This window comes from Hakea prostrata, chromosome 2 (assembly GCF_041222555.1).
Source record: "Hakea prostrata isolate BN-2017 chromosome 2, UWA_Hpros_2, whole genome shotgun sequence".
Classification (NCBI taxonomy): Eukaryota; Viridiplantae; Streptophyta; class Magnoliopsida; order Proteales; family Proteaceae; genus Hakea; species Hakea prostrata.
In genome coordinates, this window is record NC_142601.1 from 74,806,915 (window position 1) to 74,825,792 (window position 18,878).

General features: G+C 38.8%; 1 protein-coding gene across 1 annotated transcript; it reads right to left on the reverse strand.

Moving 5' to 3' along the window:
* Positions 1-536: 536 nt before the first annotated feature.
* On the reverse strand, positions 537-6,356 carry LOC149026487 (Mitochondrial transcription termination factor family protein). The gene is made up of 2 exons (XM_089146790.1): positions 4,445-6,356; positions 537-3,412 (listed from the first exon to the last, which is right to left on the reverse strand). The coding sequence occupies exon 1, from the start codon at positions 6,041-6,043 to the stop codon at positions 4,487-4,489; it is 1,557 nt and encodes a 518-aa protein (XP_089002916.1). The 5' UTR covers positions 6,044-6,356; the 3' UTR covers positions 537-3,412; positions 4,445-4,486.
* Between the last annotated feature and the right edge of the window lie 12,522 nt (positions 6,357-18,878).

The following is an 18,878-nucleotide window of genomic DNA, read 5'->3' on the forward strand; positions in this document are numbered from 1 at the left end:
GGAGAAAGGTGATACGTTACCACTTCGGTCTCTGCTCCCGAGAATCGATTCTACCGAGGTATCTTCTTCCAATCTTCCTATTGCTGTTAGAAAAGGGGTCAGATCTTGTACTCAACATCCCATAGCTAAATATGTTTCTTATAACTCTTTGTCTGACTCCTACCGTGCTTTTATATCCTCTCTGTCATCTGTATCTGTTCCTAAAAGTTAGCAGGAAGCCTATGCTGATAAGAGATGGAAGGAAGCTATGGTAGAGGAAATGCAGGCAATGAAGAAAAATGACACTTGGGAGCTGATTACACTTCCTCTAGGAAAAAAACCAGTGGGCTGCAAATGGGTATTTGTGGTTAAACAAAATATGGATGGATCAGTTAACAAGTTGAAAGCTAGACTAGTTGCAAAGGGGTTTACCTAGACCTATGGGATTGATTATCGGGGAGACCTTTGCCCTCGTTGCGAAACTAAATACTGTCGAGTTCTGTTGTCTGTAGCTGTGAACAAACACTGGAACTTGCACCAACTAGACGTAAAGAATGCCTTCTTACATGGGAGTTAGCAGAAGAGGTCTATATGGAAATCCCACATGGTTTTTCCGATGACAATACTGCAGGGAAAGTCTGTCGGTTGAAGAGGTCAATATATGGGTTAAAATAGTCTCCTAGATGCTGGTTTGGACGCCTTCTGAAGGCAATGACTTCTATTGGGTACAAGCAAAGCAATGCTGATCATACACCATTTGTCAAGAAGTCAGGTATTAACATCACACTTCTCATTGTTTATGTAGACGATATTGTCATCACAGGGAATGATGGTGAAGAAATTCAAAAGCTGAAAGACTTTTTTGGCAGAGAATTTGAAATTAAAGATCTAAGGAAGTTACAGTATTTCTTAGGGGTTGAGGTGGCTCGATCAAATAAAGGTATATTTCTATCCCAAAGAAAGTATGTCCTAGATTTATTATCAGAAGTGGGAATGTTGGGGTGCAAAGCAGTTGATACCCCTATTGAAGCTGGAGCTAAACTTAAAGAAAAAGAGGGAGAACCAGTGGACAAAGGAAGATACCAAAGGCTGGTAGGGAAGCTTATTTACTTGTCCCACACCAGGCCAGACATCGCTTATGCTGTAGGGATAGTGAGCCAATTCATGCATGATCCATATTTAGCTCATATGAAGGTTGTTACCAGAATACTACAGTATTTGAAGGGAACTCCTGGAAAAGGAGTACGTCTATCACCCACCGATAATCTAAAAGTAAAAGCATACACTGATGCAAACTGGGCTGGATCTCCAGACAGGAAGTCAATTTCAGGTTATTGTACATTTGTTGGAGGTAATCTAGTTACTTGGAGAAGTAAGAAACAGAATGTGGTAGCTTTATCTAGTACCAAAGCTGAATATAGAGCTATGGTTCGTGGAGTTTGTGAGCTACTATGGTTGAAAGGCTTGCTGCAAGATATTGGAGTTCAAGTTCCAAACCCTATGATGTTATATTGTGACAACAAGTCTGCTATTAGTATTGCTAATAATCCAGTGCAACATGATCGAACTAAGCACATTGAAATTGACAGGTTTTTTGTCAAAGGAAAGTTGGAACAAGAGCTTATCTGCATGCCTTTTGTAAGATCTGGAGACCAAGTAGCAGATGTTTTCACTAAGGGTTTGAAAGAAAGAGATTTCCTTCCTATTGTAGGCAAGTTGGGCATGACTAATATATATGCCTCAACTTGAGGGGGAGTGTTGGATTCTATTAGGAGTCTAATAAGAGTTTGTATAGGAGTTAAATTAGAGTTTGCATTCATGTAAACTTCTATTCCTTGTAATATTCTACTTTCCACTTATTTATAAATAGAGGGCTTGAGATCATTGATCTAAGAAGCCATTCTGCCAAACATTGTATTTCAACACATTAGGAGGAAAATGAGTTTATCTCCTATTACAAAATTATATTTCTGAAATAAAAGCTACAGGTAACCCACAAATAAAAGTATGTTAAATCAATTTGCATCACAATCATAGTCATCTAAACCTGGTCAATCAAACACATTATCATCATAATAAATGATTATTCATACTACGCACCATAGTTGCCATGGCACCAATGTGATCCAAGGCATTTAGGCAGTAGGGCACCCATTAAGGCAGTGTCAAGGCAAGTATGGTAACTAAGGTGTGCATGCCACTTCCCCCGACTTTTCTAACATCAATACACTATACCTGCAGGTTCACCTTTTTATCTTTTAGGAATTTTATATTTTAACTATTATTATTGGATTCAAACAGGCAATACTTTCTTATCCAATAATAATATCTCAAGTAAATCAAATATTAAATAAAAAAAGTTTCGTAAATGATATTTGGCACAAGTAAAGATTTTGATCCAAAACTAATTGAACTATTAAACTATTGCAAGGCGTCAACTGCCCAGGGCCCTATAGATCAGCCTGGAAGCCTAGGCAGTGCCTTGGCAACACCTTGATAACTAAGCTAGTGCCTAGACTACTAGTAAACTACTACCGAGACACCTAGATTTTCCAAGTCAAAGGATCTTACTAATGCCTAGCTACCATTGAGACACCATTCCATACTTCTTTAGGTGATAGGGATGAGGTTTGCAAACTCAATTGCAAATGGTTGGCTACAGAAGGAGTCGGTAGAAAGTCTTTTTATAAGAGTTAGTATCCTTCGATGTAGTTTTCTTCTGGTTTTGTAGCCTTAGGTCCCTGATCTTGCTGCTGTTGTTGTACTCTACATTGCTCCCTTTGTTATCTCCTTGCAGTATGGCTTATAAAATTCTCGATTCATCTACCTATCTAGAAAGAAAAAGAATGGCAAATTGATCATTAAGGGAATTGATAAAATAATTACCAACCTGCAAATGAAACATGATGAACGATGTTATAGATAAAGAGTTCATAATGTGATCTTGTAAGCTGTAAATGTCATGTGCTTTTGCCCATGTTTTCATCTGCTCAATATATCTATATATATATATAAAGAGAAAAATGATGTTAAGTCATGTCCATGAATGCAAAAAAAAAAGCAACAGACTAAGCATAACAACGAAGAAGTCTAAAAGAAGAATATTAAATAATTACTAAGATGTCTCCCAGTACCTGCTGAGACAAAATTTTAAAATGCTACTGAAATGAGGAAATCTTTCAAAATGTCAAGGTATTGTTATGAAGAAGAGACTAGATAAGAAGTTCAAATTCAAAGAAAACAATTACCAGACCACATAGTTTCAGAAATCTTTCATCTATTGCAGCAATAATGTGAATAATCTGGGACTTGAAAATGCCAACCCTGTTTTCAACTTTGATATCACACTAAATTCCAGTTCCACGATCCACAACTTCCAGAAAAGGCAACCTGGCTCTGAAGATGAGTTGGACAGCAGTAACATGTCCCTTTGCTGAAACATGGGAACAAATAATTAATGATCTCAAAGGCTATACTGCCACAAGAAACGCAATCTGTTGGAGTAAGATCCATCAACAACAATTCCCTTGAGAACTGCACTGATCACACTCAGGCAATTTAGACTTGAAACTCTAAAATCTCAAACAAGTGAAACCACATCACTGAAGAACCTGTACCAGCACTATCCTTGCACAACTTGTATAGGTAATACTGAAGAAGACAACTTTGAAGATGTAAAACACATTAAAGCATTAGGGGTACATCTATCATAGAATGGTAGTACAGTAGGTCGGCTTCTGGCCATCATTTCCAATTCTACATCATGCAACATTAGTTGTTCTGAATCTTCCGATATGAATTATTTGAACCCCATGATATAATGATGATATGAAGATACTCTTAGAAAAATCAATTTAAAAATACTGAATCTCCCTGAAGCAAAAAATTAGGGAAGTTGATTTTGGGTGGTATGGTAAATGCATTTGTTTATCATCCAGAGTACATAGTAGGTCCAACTCATTAATCCTTTATCCCTCAGGTGTTCAGTAATCATTTTGTTTGCATTACTTGAACATTACAGTTCCAGTAAGTGATCTTATGCTCCTCAACTGATATTAAAACATTTCAAGTTTTGGTAATTACCATGATTAAATATATATATATATATATATATATATTTGATAAATTACTTTTTGTATTAAAATTTTATATGATTCTGAAACGGTTTGCAGTCTCCATATTAAGTCATATGATAAAAAATGAAGTTAGAATTGTAGAAGAAATCTATAACTGAACCCCCACCCCACACACACACACACACACAGACAGTCATGTATTAATAACTCCTCTTTTGTGTATGAATACGAATTTTAACAGTGCGTATCTGTAAAACAGGACATATAATTGAAATGGTTGAAAATTGAAAGCAGATGCATTCATGCTAGGAGATAGTTTACTGCGGAATACAACAACCAGAAAAGTTATAAACGAATACTAAGAAAAACAAAAGAGAGAATCCTCTTACTGTCTGAAGTATGTCAATTAAATTTCATACATCTCAGAATCATTACAGAGATACAGTACGTCTATAGAGCATTTCATCATCACTTTCATCTTCATCCTCATCTGATACAACCTCACTCCCTGGGAGCTCTAATTTACCACCTAAACAAAATGAAGGCCCCATACTTTCTGTTTCGATATAATCAGCCAGCAGTCTTTCTTCAAACCTCTGGTCACTACAGTTAAGGAACCAGGCTAGACTACACTTGATCCCCCTGCTCGATAATCTCTGATACCTGGGCTTGATTCTTGATTCTAAGCTGTAAGTGAAGTATTCCGGGAACTCCAGGAGCTCCTTTAATGGCCGTTGCATCTCACTTTTGAAAAAGTAATAGCTATTCTTCATCAGCTCAACACGGAGAGCAACCAGTTGTGGACATTTCACAACCATCTTTGCTACATCATCAGTTGATATCCCTCGGCCACGGAGGAACTCAATGGGTTTCAAAATTACATTTTGATTAAGACTGACAATTTGGGGCATCTTCTCTATGACACGAGCAAAACCTTCGGGATCAATCTTCAATTTCAAATTAAAGAAATACTGCTGAGAAGACAACTTAGCCTTCAAAGGAAGCCCAAGGATCTGCGGAAACTGTGCTATGACAGAAGCTAGAGCTTCCCTCCTAACTCCAAAGCTAATCAAACAGTCCACATTTGGTTGTATCGTCTCTTGGAGGTCATAGCCCAGTATATAAGCCCTTTTCTCAAACATCCGAGCTAAGATCTTCTTGGGAAGCCCCAGAGAGACCAAATAATCAACAATAGGCTTGATCGTGGTGCCAACTCTCGTTCCAAGGAAGTAAGGGTACTGGGTAACCATAGGTCCAATGTCTCTCGGGCTGACCCCAATACTCACAAGATAAGCCACTGAAGTGCTCATAGTGCCTTCAAGCTTAAAACCCAGAAGTTCTGGGTACTTCTGCAACACATATCCGACATCCTGCTTCTCTACATCAAGGCCCTTAATGAATCTCACGACAGGAACGAGCTCAACCACCACACTCATATGGAGCACCTGAGGATAATTCCTCACAAACTCTCCGAGTTTCGGTCTGGGAATACCAATCTTCTCCAAATAACCCAAAACCGGGATCATATTCTTCCGAACACTACAGCCTAGCATGAGCGGGTACTCATTGATATGATCAATGGTTAGCCCCAGCTTCTGGAGGAACTCAACTCTCTCCTTCATCACTTCGATCGTCGACGGTAGCTCCAAGTGCTCTAACTCATCCGGAATTATTCCCAAACTCTTCAAGTAATCGCAGATGATAACGCGAGACACCAACTTCTCCTTTCGGCCTTGAATCACTCCCCAAGTGACCGTGGGCATCTCGTATTCTGGGAATTTGCTCGATTGGGTCGAGAACAAACGTGCTGAAACTCTAGTGTCTGAAGTTTTGGACGCTTTAGATACTTGAATCCATGGATTGAAACCGTCCAAAGAGGAATATTTGGATTGTGAGGCAGAAGCATTCCCATTGGAAACTGCTATGGAGATATTTCGGTGGATAGAAAAGATTGAAGCTTTTGCTTTCCTTCTGAAAGCCATGCTCATCAAGAATACAAAAGAAAAAAAACCAGATGAAGAATCGAAGACTAAGAATCGACGAGCCTAAGAAACTTACTCGAAATCTCTCAGAAGTGCTGGAGAATACCTCCACTTCTCTCCCTTTGTTCTCTCATCCGATGCAAGGGTGGGGGAAGAGAGGAGTGGATTGCGACGGAGACGGGACCGGCGGCTGCTTACCGGAAAGCGTAATCAGCGGCGGCTGGCTACTGGAAAGCGTATCAGCTATGCGAAGGGTTGGGCGAGGGGTCGAACGTGGAAGTGTCTTTCACGGGAAATGAAAACTAAAACGTAACCTTCCCAATAAATTGCCAAAATCAACCCTAGCGATTTTTTCTTTTCCCTTTTGGCCGAAAAAAATCCCTAGGATTACTCATACCTCAATTTTGATTTGAAATATTCGTTACCCAAATGGGCAAAATAAGCTCTTATTAACTTATAATATAATGGTTTTATTTTTTTTTTGGGCACGTGTATTGACTCAAAATAATTTTGGTCTTGTTGGAAAATACATTACCACATGGGCAATCGTATAAGACAAATAAAACATAATCATAAGAATGAAAACTTATCTTATTTCGAATGGCATGAATAGTCTACTTGTCGAAAACACTGTTGCGCACATCCATCAAGTAATACTCGAACAAAGTTAGCGGAGTTGAGACGTGTCGGTGGTATCCGACACTTTCTTTAAGGTATTTAAATGCCCCAAATAGTGCACACGGGTTCTAAGCGCGTTTTCACCCCCAAGATCAATCAACCCCTCCATCGTATACGGTGCGCTCCATAACGATGAACTAAGGGATCCGAAAGCTATATTCACCAATCCATTATCGACACAATTTTAAAAAACAACTTCAAGCAATGTCTACTCTCGAATAAACAACCCCTTTCACCTTTATATAAGAAAGTAAAAGACACCATTAAGAGTTGTCTCCAAGAAACCCATCTTCCCTTAAGGCTTGTTTGTTAGCTACCAAACTAGCCTCTCAAGAGAAACACCTATTGACAATTTAGGTGTTCATTAGGAAAAGATATAACTGATTAATCAAAACGAGATTTTTGAATTTTTAAATAAAATAAATATTATTACAACAATCCCCCACAAAAATTCAAAATTTTGGGAAAACAAAACTTTGAATTGGTGAACATATTAGACACAATAGGACACATCGTTATAGGTGTCTTTCAAACTTGAAACTACACTAGGTCTAATGAACCTCGCTACACAGTACGAGTGAAGTTAGACTTCTTGAACTATTCCTCAGTGCGTAGCTAGCAAGCTCATCAGCCATATCCTATTGGCCGACTTTACGTGATAAGCCCTTTTACAAAATTTATTCTTTTGGACATTTTTCCTCTAAAAGAGAACAGATCATGTGTCACATCCACCCAACCGGTATCCTATCTGGCATACCCGGGATGTGATCCATAGCCCAAAGATCCAGATCGAGCGGTCATGCCTCCCACATACACGATAACATAATCATGAACAATATAATCAATGTATAAAGTAAGCAATAAATAGATCAAATGAATAAGAAAAGATAATAAATCAGAGTGCGGAAATATTAAGTATCAACTTCTAAATGACAGAATCTCAAAGAGAAAGAGTGATCAGAAGTCACTCCTTCACAATAGCGGAAAAGTGGTTAATACATCCCGAACTACAAACAGTGTAACGAGTGAATCCATAAGAACTAGAGAGAGGATATTTAAAAGATTACAGTCATCTAAGGAAATGGGGCCTACACATAGGTTTCTTCTATCCTAATGATTTCTTCTTCATAAGTGTGGATGAAGTAAACCCAACATGGCCGCTCCCTCACTAAAGTGGGGCTAATCCTGGTACGAACCATAATCCTCCTCGGTATAGCAATCCTGACTCTCCGCGTAGCCATCACCCGAAGGGTAGTATGCGGGATCATAGCTCGGGTCATAGGACGTGCCATCAAGGTCTTCTGTACCTGCAGGATAATCTAACAAATTGCACAAAAGGAATGAGTTCAAAAGAACTCAGCAAGGCAAGTCGTTTCATAGTACACAATTCATTCGATACAAGTCACAATATGATGCAATATGATATGAGACAATGATGAAATATGATTCTAATCTTAAGTATGCTAGTCTCTAAGGTAGACATGCTTTAAGCCATAGCACCATACTTCTTTGGGTCGTCAGTCACTCCCCCTCAATCATATGATATCTTGGGTCTGCCGTGGTAATTGGGTAAGGTCCTCATCAAGCCATGGTTGGGGATTTAGTCACCACTCTCTCACATCACCATTGGTATAAGTATTGGCGCATGTCGTAGCGAAGCCTAGCTCAATGCAAGTCATCTACTCAGTCGTATCATATCAGATCCGGATACTTTCCCTATGGCACCGACCAACTCGGTTCCGTATCCTTCACATTAGAGTCAGCGTATCCTATGGCACCGACCAATTTGGACTACAGACTCATCAACCCTATTGGTCATCCACAAATGGTAAAGGGGAAGCTCTCATGGGTTGGTTACCGGTCTTGAGTGCCCGTGAGCCCAGGCCTATCCATTTGCAACCCTACCAATAAATGGCCCCTTTCGGGTATCCGCAGTATAGTTTAAGTCCTCTCACGAAGTGGATACCGGTCTTGAGCGCCCATCAACCATACTCTACCACGAGTCGTTCATACCCTTCCGATTCGGGTCTGATACAACAAGGATAATCCTAGCCATACACCTAGACAATCCTATGCATGTCATCCAACAACCCGGGAAAGCGTCGATGGACACCTTTGGGGAATATCCCATACTACTCCCTCCGATGTCCAAGGACAGAAGTGTCGGAAAGACACTTCCCAATCCCAAGTCATACGTAGTCAATCACAAGCTCAATCTCATCATATCATACTAAATCATGATTCATCATATAAACGATACATATCATAACATGATTGATCATATATAAAATCATAAAGTAAAATTGAACATGATATTCTAAATGATATATAACATTCTATTACTGATAAGAAAACATATAACAGTCATGTATGGTAAAGAAATACTCATATGAACATAACCATTAAGTTCCCATAATGTAATCATGTTGGTATAATTAACATACTTGAGTTAACAACTGTCCTTACCTTAATCAAGTTGTAAATAGATTCAATGATCACCAAGTATGGTCCCAAAATCAGTGTTGATGCCCTAGATAACATACAAGTAACATCAGAGAAGAAAATAATCGAATCGGGGTTCGAACGGATCAATTCGGCTGAGTACAGAGGCATTAACAACTCTTGGTTAAGTGTTTGCAAGGTTGCAGCACTTCAGCCATGGTTTCAAGATCATCAATTGATAGAAAAATGAATAGATTAGAAGAAGAATAGAAGAAATCATACCTTGAGTTGATGATTAATGTATACACTAATGATTTGAGTCAAAGATCTTCCCAAACATCAAGGAATAACCCAAAAGAGTGTCCAACCTCGAGCTCTGGAGTGCCAATGATTAGTTTAGGTCTTCATTCACGAGTTCCAAAAAGGTAGGGGCAAAATGGGAAGTGATTTAGTGAGTAATCGAATTCCATTACTCTTGGTCGACTGGCTGGTCGTCAGTCGACCAAGCAGTCGACCAAGCCATGACAACAACTTCAGGAGTGGATTCGGAAGGCTATACAGGGTCAAATCGAGCGGGGTTTTCTCCTACAAGTCAATCAACAAGTCTAGTTTTAGAAAATACCTTCGGATTGATCACGTGGTTCCAAGAAGTGCTTCAACTAAACCAATCTTCGTCGATGCGCAGATTTTCACTCAACACTGACAATGTGCTCAAGTAAGGGTTATCATTGTCAATGTCCATAGGCTCTGTATCAAGCATCGAATCATCCACTAAGAGGGCCCACAGGTCTCTTCTACCACCACTTCGGGTCTTTGGACTTGCAACAGTATTAAATCCGGGCCGGGTCAGGGTTAGGATGAAGCCGGATTTTACACCATGTCCCAGATCTCAGTCTCATGGATGTCTAGAGAATTTGCCTATATAATTCTCATCGAAAAGCGACCTTATTTCCCACATCCACTTAGGTTAGCTAGTGTGCACCACAATTAACACACCCCCACATTTCGTACGCTTTAGTTAATTAAGAACCTCTTGTTCTACCTCTTTTCTTGTAATGGTACTACTTTACCATAATATTGGAATGAATTTAGTAGTACTCCTCAAGTCATCCCGTGACTACGTTGTTTACCCTTTGAACCTAATTCAAGATTAAAACCTCTTCACATAAGTTGGGTGTCCATCACATGACCTTGGATAGGCTTTCATGGTTCATTCCTCCAACTTTTTGACTACACATAGCGCTATTTTATTAGCCTCACTAGACATATATATAAAACATTATGTCTCTTCCATTTATAGATACATTCTTCCAAGACTCGGTGTCTTACTTTCTCTATTGATCACATCATTTACCATTAATGTAAATGCTTATTCCAATGGTTACTATCATGGATCTTTCATTGTCACCTTAGCCTTGTGGCTTTCGATCGACAAATTTATAAAACCATACACTAAGTATGGACTTATACAACAATTCATAATAACCACCTTCCAATGCATGTTTTTTATATTACCTCGTCGAGGTTTCCAAGCTTCTTACAAGGGCATAATCTAGTTGATAATATTTGGTGGAATTTATATTTTAATTCAAAAAACATACTCCACCACGAGTCTATACATATCACCTTTAAATATGGTGCCCAAACACATATGAAGCACATTCCATTTTCTTTTTAAGTAAAATCAACCATTTTACCATAATTGTCTCTTGAGAAGAGACTCAACACAAAATTATATGCATCTCACAATAAACGTAAAACCCCACAATGCGGGTTTATCGTGCATAAAGCTCAATGGTTGTTATGATCTAACACACATAATACTAATTACATTAGACTGCATGTACCATACCATGTCATTCATCTTTACGGCCACTTCATCTGCACAAGCTCTTCCACTTAGGAACTAAGTTGCAGAGATGCAACATTATCGAGGGAAAATAGCCACTCTCCTTTATTCTCGTTGCAATACTCATACCACACCAGAATCTCAGCAGATAAGTGTGTAGCATCCAGGACCAGGAAGTAACTTCACCACCCTGTTAACTGCTAGGTTTAACATGTTCAACCAACTTCGTATGATTGAGAAATTTCTCAAAAAATAGAGAACTTTTCTTTCATGCAGAGAAGCTTCTCTCAATGGATGAATAGTCCCTTTTGGCCAAAGAATCCAATAAAGGAACAATTAAACTGTTCTTACCTGAACTGTTGGTGTAATCCCACTTTGAATCCAGAGCAAACATATCAGTCCTCCCTCTTAGATTAGAGAGCCCCAGAAATCATGGGACATTGCCCAAAACTCTGAATTAATAAACATGTTTCAAACTCTTTCTAGGAGTCCATTGATAACCAACCTCAATGGTCATACCTGATCTAAAAACTTATGGAAGGTTCCATAATCTAGTTTCTTTCCTCTTAACAAGTTTTCAGATCAGACCAGGTAAAACCTTCAATAAGGACCATGGGTAACTCTGGATACTGAAACCAGAAGTCTTCCAGATTATTGCATGGCTTCAAATAATCATAAACAATTGCTTGTATGGTAAGACAAGATGACATTGAGTCTATGTTTAAATGGGCCCAAATCCCATAGCATCTTGAATGACTGCTTTCCCTGATGCCAGGTGCCATAGAGAACACACTTGGCTTCAACATGGTCAGACGTTGAATTTCCTCAATACATTGACATGTCCATGAAGACTTACAGCTTGCTCAATGTCCAAATAAGACCAAACTCAGATCCATCATCACTTCTTTTCTTATTAGGATTTTTCGTTTTACTTCTTGAGAGTCCAGTCTAGTTTGATGATTATAAAGGAGTGAAAAACATCTTCTTCAAAATAGTGAATCAGTTCAGTGACACAACTGAAATTGGTACATAATTCACAAAAAGCATTAATTGCATTAAGTGACATCTTACTCGATGCTTGATATATGGATTTGCAATATTCAGGCAAGTAAGCAATATTCAGTGACATGCTGCAGGAGAAGAAAGACAAGGATCCTTCTATGTTCTTTTCTACATTAAGGAGATCGATGAACAATATATGGGTTCTCTGGGGTAAAACACATTAGAACCCCCACCTTCCAAAAATTAGGAAGAGATAACCATGTCTATCATATAATAAATTCCACAAAAGAGTGAAGAACTTTCACATGCTAAAAATAGTAATTAATGAATGAAATGGAGAAAATACAAGCACCACCAAATCCTTGGAAAGCTTGACAACCGAGTTTCTCAACTCTCAAGGCTCTAAATAATCTTGGTTTCAAATTGTTAGAGGACCATCCATCACAGAACTTGACACCAACTTACTCATGCTTACTCAGGGAAACAACAAGAACCCTGACCCTATATTAGAGATAAAAGGCCGTTAAAAGGATTTGGAGAAGCCGACAAACATGAGGGTTTAGAAAACCCATCTCTTTTATAATCTAGAAAATGATGCAGTATAGTGGACAAGTAGTCAATCTTTACATGAAATGGTGAAGAGAGCCCAAGTGGACAACGCATGCACAGAAATTGCATGTATGGTGCAGAAAACACTGTTTATGACCATGCCATGGACAGAATAAGAGGAAAGGAAAACTGTTTTCTCTTGAGGTCACTTCTTATAGACAGGGAGAACCAAAGTAAGTTCAAAAGAAAGAAAGGCTAAAGATGCCAACTTTCCATTGAACCACCCACATCACTGTCGAAAAATTTTACATTACAAACACAGGAACTCTTGAAGTCAAGGTTTAAGATTTCGAAGAGAATTAGACTATCAAAGATTCAAAGTATAAGAGAATTGAAACCCCCTCTTCTTACCATGAAAATAAATATTTAGTGACTATAACTGATAGATAAGCCATTGCAAAACTATCAAGTGACAAACAGATGGTGATGAGATGAACACATGCAATAGAACACTCATAAACAGGAGCACCAGCACTGTATACAACATTGCACGCCCTGAAAGTGGGACTTACAAGTTCACTGGTACACACAGCAAACTACCCCGTGCAACATGAAGAAGCCATGATCAGTACAGGATAAATCAGGGTAAAAAAATGCCTCTTTTCCAGATATTTCTTTGTTCTAAATCACAAAATGGTCTCACTAGTCGGAAAACCCAAGCAAGCCTAAAGTGCGTATGAATTTCAATAAACAGCAAATAATGAATCACAAACTTTCTTGTTTCTAATACCACATATGGAAAGCACAAACAGGGAATGTAGTTTCACCCATCCTCTGACCCTACTTGCATCATCACTGTATAAAGGTTGTTATTATACACAAACCATTATTCGTTTTCATGTATGCAAAAGATTAAACCATGGTTTGAACTTTGAATTTTTACTAAGACAAAATTGAAGGAAAACAATAAAATAGATGCCATAAAGTTTTAATAAAAGAATTTAGTAATTCGGCTTTGGCAACCTGTCTCTGTCTCTGTCGATCATTTTCCCTATGACTCCACTTCTGGAAGCGTTAACAACCCAAAGACAAAGACCACACAGATGAAGTTTTGCATCGTCTATTAAACTATTTCAGCTACATGAAACCCAAAAAATTTATAGTTGCACAACCACATCTTATACAAAATTTAAATACCTTAAAACTGTTGGAAAATACATTACCACATGGGCTATTGTATAAGACAAATGAAACATAATCATAAGAATAAAAACTTATCTTATTTTGAATGGCATGAATAGTCTTCTTGTTGACAACATTGTTGCGCACATCCATCAAGTGATACTCAAACAAAGTTGGGGGAGTTGAGACGTGTTGGTGGTATCCGACACTTTCTTTAAGGTATTTAAACGCCCCGAATAGTGCACACGGGTTCTAAGCGCGTTTTCACCCCCAAGATCAATCAACCCCTCCATCGTATATGGTGCACTCCATAACGATGAACTAAGGGATCCGAAAAGCTATATTCACCAATCCATTATCGACATAGTTTTAAAAAACAACTTCAAAGCAATGTTTACTCTCGAATAAACAACCCCTTTCACCTTTATATAAGAAAGTTAAAGACACCATTAAGGGTTGTCTCCAAGAAACATATCTTCCCTTAAGGCTTGTTTGTTAGCTACCAAACTAGCCTCTCAAGAGAAACACCTATTGACAATTTAGGTGTCCATTAGGAAAAGATACAATTGATTAATCAAAACGAGATTTTTGAATTTTTAAATAAAATAAATAAAATTACAACAAGTCTAAACCTCTTCAACCCATAAAAAAAGGATTAAGAGCTTTGCTAGAGAAATACAAAACCATGCATTTATTAAATTTAATTTGAAGAGAGATGTATTCTTACGTTATATAGGTCTAGAGTAACCAAGATTCAATTTTAATGATGGTTATAAGTTAGATCTCACTACCAATAAATTTAGTTGGCAGCTGTTGTGATAGGCTCAGGAGCCACTTGTTGTGGTAAAAACTATTTTTAGTCACATATGAAAATTGGTTCAAATCTAATGTTCAAATTTGAATTCCTCGTAAAAAATGGAAGCCTTGAAGTGTCTCGACAAATTAAAGAAAGTATAATTTTCACAATATAAAATTTTAAACCAGTGTTCTGATCTCCACCATCTATTTAGCATAAGACACATGTTGCACTGTGGTGTTGCACTGCTGTGCACAACAGAAGATTTTTTTCCAACTTTTTGGCACATAGGTAGGCTTTTGACAATGCATTTTCTAAAAAATCCTAGACCTTGGCCCGACAAAGATTTACATCCCATAAGTAAGAGGTTAAGAGTTCAAATCTCTTTAGCGTAGAGATTTCGATCCTTTATTAGATATATAAGTTCCCCCCTCCCCCCCCCCCCCAATATATATTTTTTTTGGGGTAAGTGGGAACTTCCATTCAAGAGGAGCCCGAGAACTCAGAATTGTCCCTGTTACACAACTGAACAATCCATGAGATGGAATTTGGCCAAGTAGTCGGGGATCCTACTGCAATGACCTGCCAAGGTATCAGCAACAGAGTTGATACACCCCAATATTACCAAAGCTACTTTTGGGGACTAGTTGAAATGGGCGTACACTAGCCCAAACACCTCAATTCCAAAAGAAAAATCCTAATTCTATTGGTGAGAATTGGACTAAGCTTACTACCTTGTAAGACACTATTTGACATTCAAATTTCATCTCATTTTCTTAATTTCATGTACAATTCAAGACTCTAGAAAATATGAATATTGCGCAAAACTACTTATTTTCGCACTTCTTTAAATTTAAAACTTAGACAATGTATCTTCTCAAGTTGTAATATTCTTTTTATAACATATGAAAATTTAAATTCCTACATAATTAAAGGATTCTACTTAGAGTTACTGCTTTGTAATCCTTATCATCAATGTTTTGTGGAAGGCTTCAAGGAAGCTTGTTTGAAGGGCCAATACGTTCCTATTTTTTTTATTTACTTAGACTACACTTGATCCCCTTGTTCAATAATCTTTGATGGGCTTGATTCTTGATTCCAAGCTATAAGTGAAGTATTTTGGGAACTCCAGGAGCTCCTTTAATGGCCGTTGCATCTCACTTTTGAAAAAGTAATAGCTATTCTACATCAGCTCAACACAAAGAGCAACCAGTTGTGGACACTTCACAACCATCTTTGCTATTGCATCAATTGGGATCTGATGCGTCCAGAAATTGTTAAGCCTTCAGATCTATGAAGATGATCTGCAAAACAGGGTTAGACGTGGCCCGACCACTGGGGTCGGGAGGCCACCTCCGAAGCTTAAGTCAATCGCTAAACTGATCACAATGCTCTGGCTGAATGCATAGTCTAAATATGAATACTAATAGTTGGGAAACGATTCAGATACCTCTAGAATGAGTAGATCACTTGTTTATATAGACTTTACCTCCAATTCTCGACTGTTGGGTGAATTCTCGATCTCTTTAGATGGCCATCCGATCATAGGGTTTTGCCCAAGATATTAGGGGGTGCAGGTAGTTACTGATCTTAGCATGATTCCCTCTCCACCTTGACGATAGTTGCTTCCTACAAGTTAGCTTCGCCTATTGCAAGATTCAGGAGGTCGTTTGTGACTGGTAGCAAAAGTGTGGCGCCCTCACAATCGTTCAGATTAGGTTAAGGTGAGTTTGGATAGCGGTCTAACCGGAATAGAAGGTTTGAACCCGGACCAATGGGTTCAGGTGCAATTTTCTTCGTATCATTTGCCCCGCAGACAGAGCGTTCGAGCAACGCCGTGGAATGCTTGGTCTTGTTTGGTGCTTTTACCGAACATGAGCGAAGACAAGAAGTCTTTTCATGTTAAGATATCTTTGCATTTAATGCTCCTGACACCTATTTCCAGCAAGGTGCCGTTGAGCCGTTCTAACGCCTCGCTCCTTGTGCACAGTGCACCACATGGCGATCGAGGAGGTGAAAACATTGCGTCTTGTCGTTTGAACCGTCGTCTTAGGCTTTTATCATCATTGCTAAAATTTTCGAACCGTCTTTGATTAAAGAACATTGATGATCTTTGATCTGGGTCGTTCGTTCTACTCTAATCGACGCACAATCTCGTCCGTTGATTAAATCCAATCCCGTGTCTTCATTTGAATTTCGAATCTATAAAAAGCTCCTCTTGCCTCATTTCTCCTTTTTACTTCTCTGTGCTTCTGTTTTCGCTCAGAAATCACTCTTGCCTTGAAGCTTTCTTGCTTGAGTTCTTACAAGTTTCCAGTTTCGACCTGCGCGATTCAAGCTTCGTTCTTCTAGTTTTCTTGAGATCACAAGTAAGTTCACTCTCCTTGCTTTTGTTTCATCTTCTTTCTTGTTTTCTCTTTTGCATTCGGACAATATACTTTGCTTTTGCTAGTCTTTTTCCTTTTTACCTAAAAGATCAGAGAGCAAATGAATCAAACAGAGAAAAAAATGAAGCTACTGCCTTCGTTGGTCGATTGATTGGTCTACTGACCCAGTCGACCAATCAGTCGACCAACAGAGTCAGTACGAATCAAGTACGAGAATTCTGATCCAGTCGACCAATCAATCTACAGGGTTCGGAACTTCACGAAACTTGGAGGAAAACTATATGATAGTATTCTAACACTAAGGGAATAAAGATCGGGCAATAATAGTGATCAAAAACATTACCTTCAATTAAAATCATGGTTTTCCCCAATTGGGAGAAAAACCCAGAATTCGATGAAAATACACTATAGAAATCACAGGAAAGACAAAGGACGATTTAGATCTCATCCAAGAAAAAGGTAATCAAAATTAGATTCAAATGGTTACGAAATCAGATCCATGAGAAGAAGTAGGGTTTCAAACGGATCTGACAAGAATTAGGGTTGAGATCTCTATGCTGATCATAAACCCTAAAGAAAAGAATTAGATTACAGAAGAGATGGTTGCAAGAATGTAGCAACATCTTCCCAATCTCAGTCAAGAACAAGATCGAAGAAAGAATAGATTACAAAACAGAAGAGATACTAACCCTAGACTGGCAGATCGGAGATGAGAGGCTTCAGATCTGGCAGAGGAATCTTCAAAATCACCGAAAAGAGTTTCAAACGAGTCCTCCCACGTTCTCAAAGTGTTTTGGAGGTAGAGGATACTAAGAAACACAAAGTGTTTAAATAGAGAGTGAAAAACCCTAAAATTGGAGTTTCTCAGATTTAACACACCATTGGTCGATTGATTGGTCTACTGACCCAGTCGACCAATCAGTCGACCAATCAAGTCAGCAAAGTTCAAACAAGGAAATGAAGGATCAAATGGACACTAAACCTCAAGGGCTTTTGCACACACATCAAGTGACATACCTAGGGTGTAGAAATGCCTTCAAACCAAGTCAGATAACACTCTTAGTCCTTCAACTAATCTTATCTTCAGACAGGTGCAGCTTCCTTTCTAAATCTGCACAGACCTCCAAGTGTGGAACTCCATCATCAACATCCATGGGTTCAGAGTCAAACACCATGTCTTCTACTGAGATGGCCCATAGTTGGCTTCTTCCTTTACTCTGGGTCTTTGGACCTAAAAACAACCGGGTTTCCGGGTCAGGGTTAGGGTTAGGTTAGGGCTGGATTTCACAAGGACCATAGGGTTACCGAACATTGGTTACAATCTGCCCCTACTAGCCCTAGAGATCCTCCTAGCAATGCCCCTAAAACTCAAAGGACTTCCTTACTGAAGAGGAAAGCTCCTAAGAAACCGACGGTTGGGAGTTCTCGACCGTCAAAAAGACTGAGGTTCGTCTAGCAGACCTCAAGGGTCTTTATTCTGATTATTCAATTCCGTCTTCCTATGTTCTTCTTGCCCCAAATTCGGATGAGAGAGTCAACTCCAATCCTCCAGGGGAGTTCTCTATTTACGTTGATTCCTTCAAAAGTGGGGTTCAACTTCCTTTTTATTCTTCTGTTATAACTGAAATCTTCCACCATAGGAATATTTGCCCTGGTATGCTCCTCCCGAATAGCTGGAGGCATATCATTGGTTTCTTGGGACTTTGTCACGAACTCGGGTTAACCCCCTCCTTAGGTGTTTTTTGTCATTTCTATAATTTGAGTAAGTCGAATCCTCCTGGGTGGGTGTTCTTTTCCAAGTGCCCAAAGAATGACTTAAAGTGGTAGGGGGAATCCTTGCCGAAGGTACTTGCCCTTCCAATCATAAGGGATGGTAGAACAGATTTGTTTTCCTATAGGGTTCCTGAATCATATATGAAATTCCCGATTAGATGGAGCACCCCGTGTAAAACCCAG

What these genes read in the sequence shown, in the direction of transcription:
- LOC149026487 (XM_089146790.1), bottom strand. Translation starts at nt 6,043, where the DNA reads ATGAGCATGGCTTTCAGAAGGAAAGCAAAAGCTTCAATCTTTTCTATC.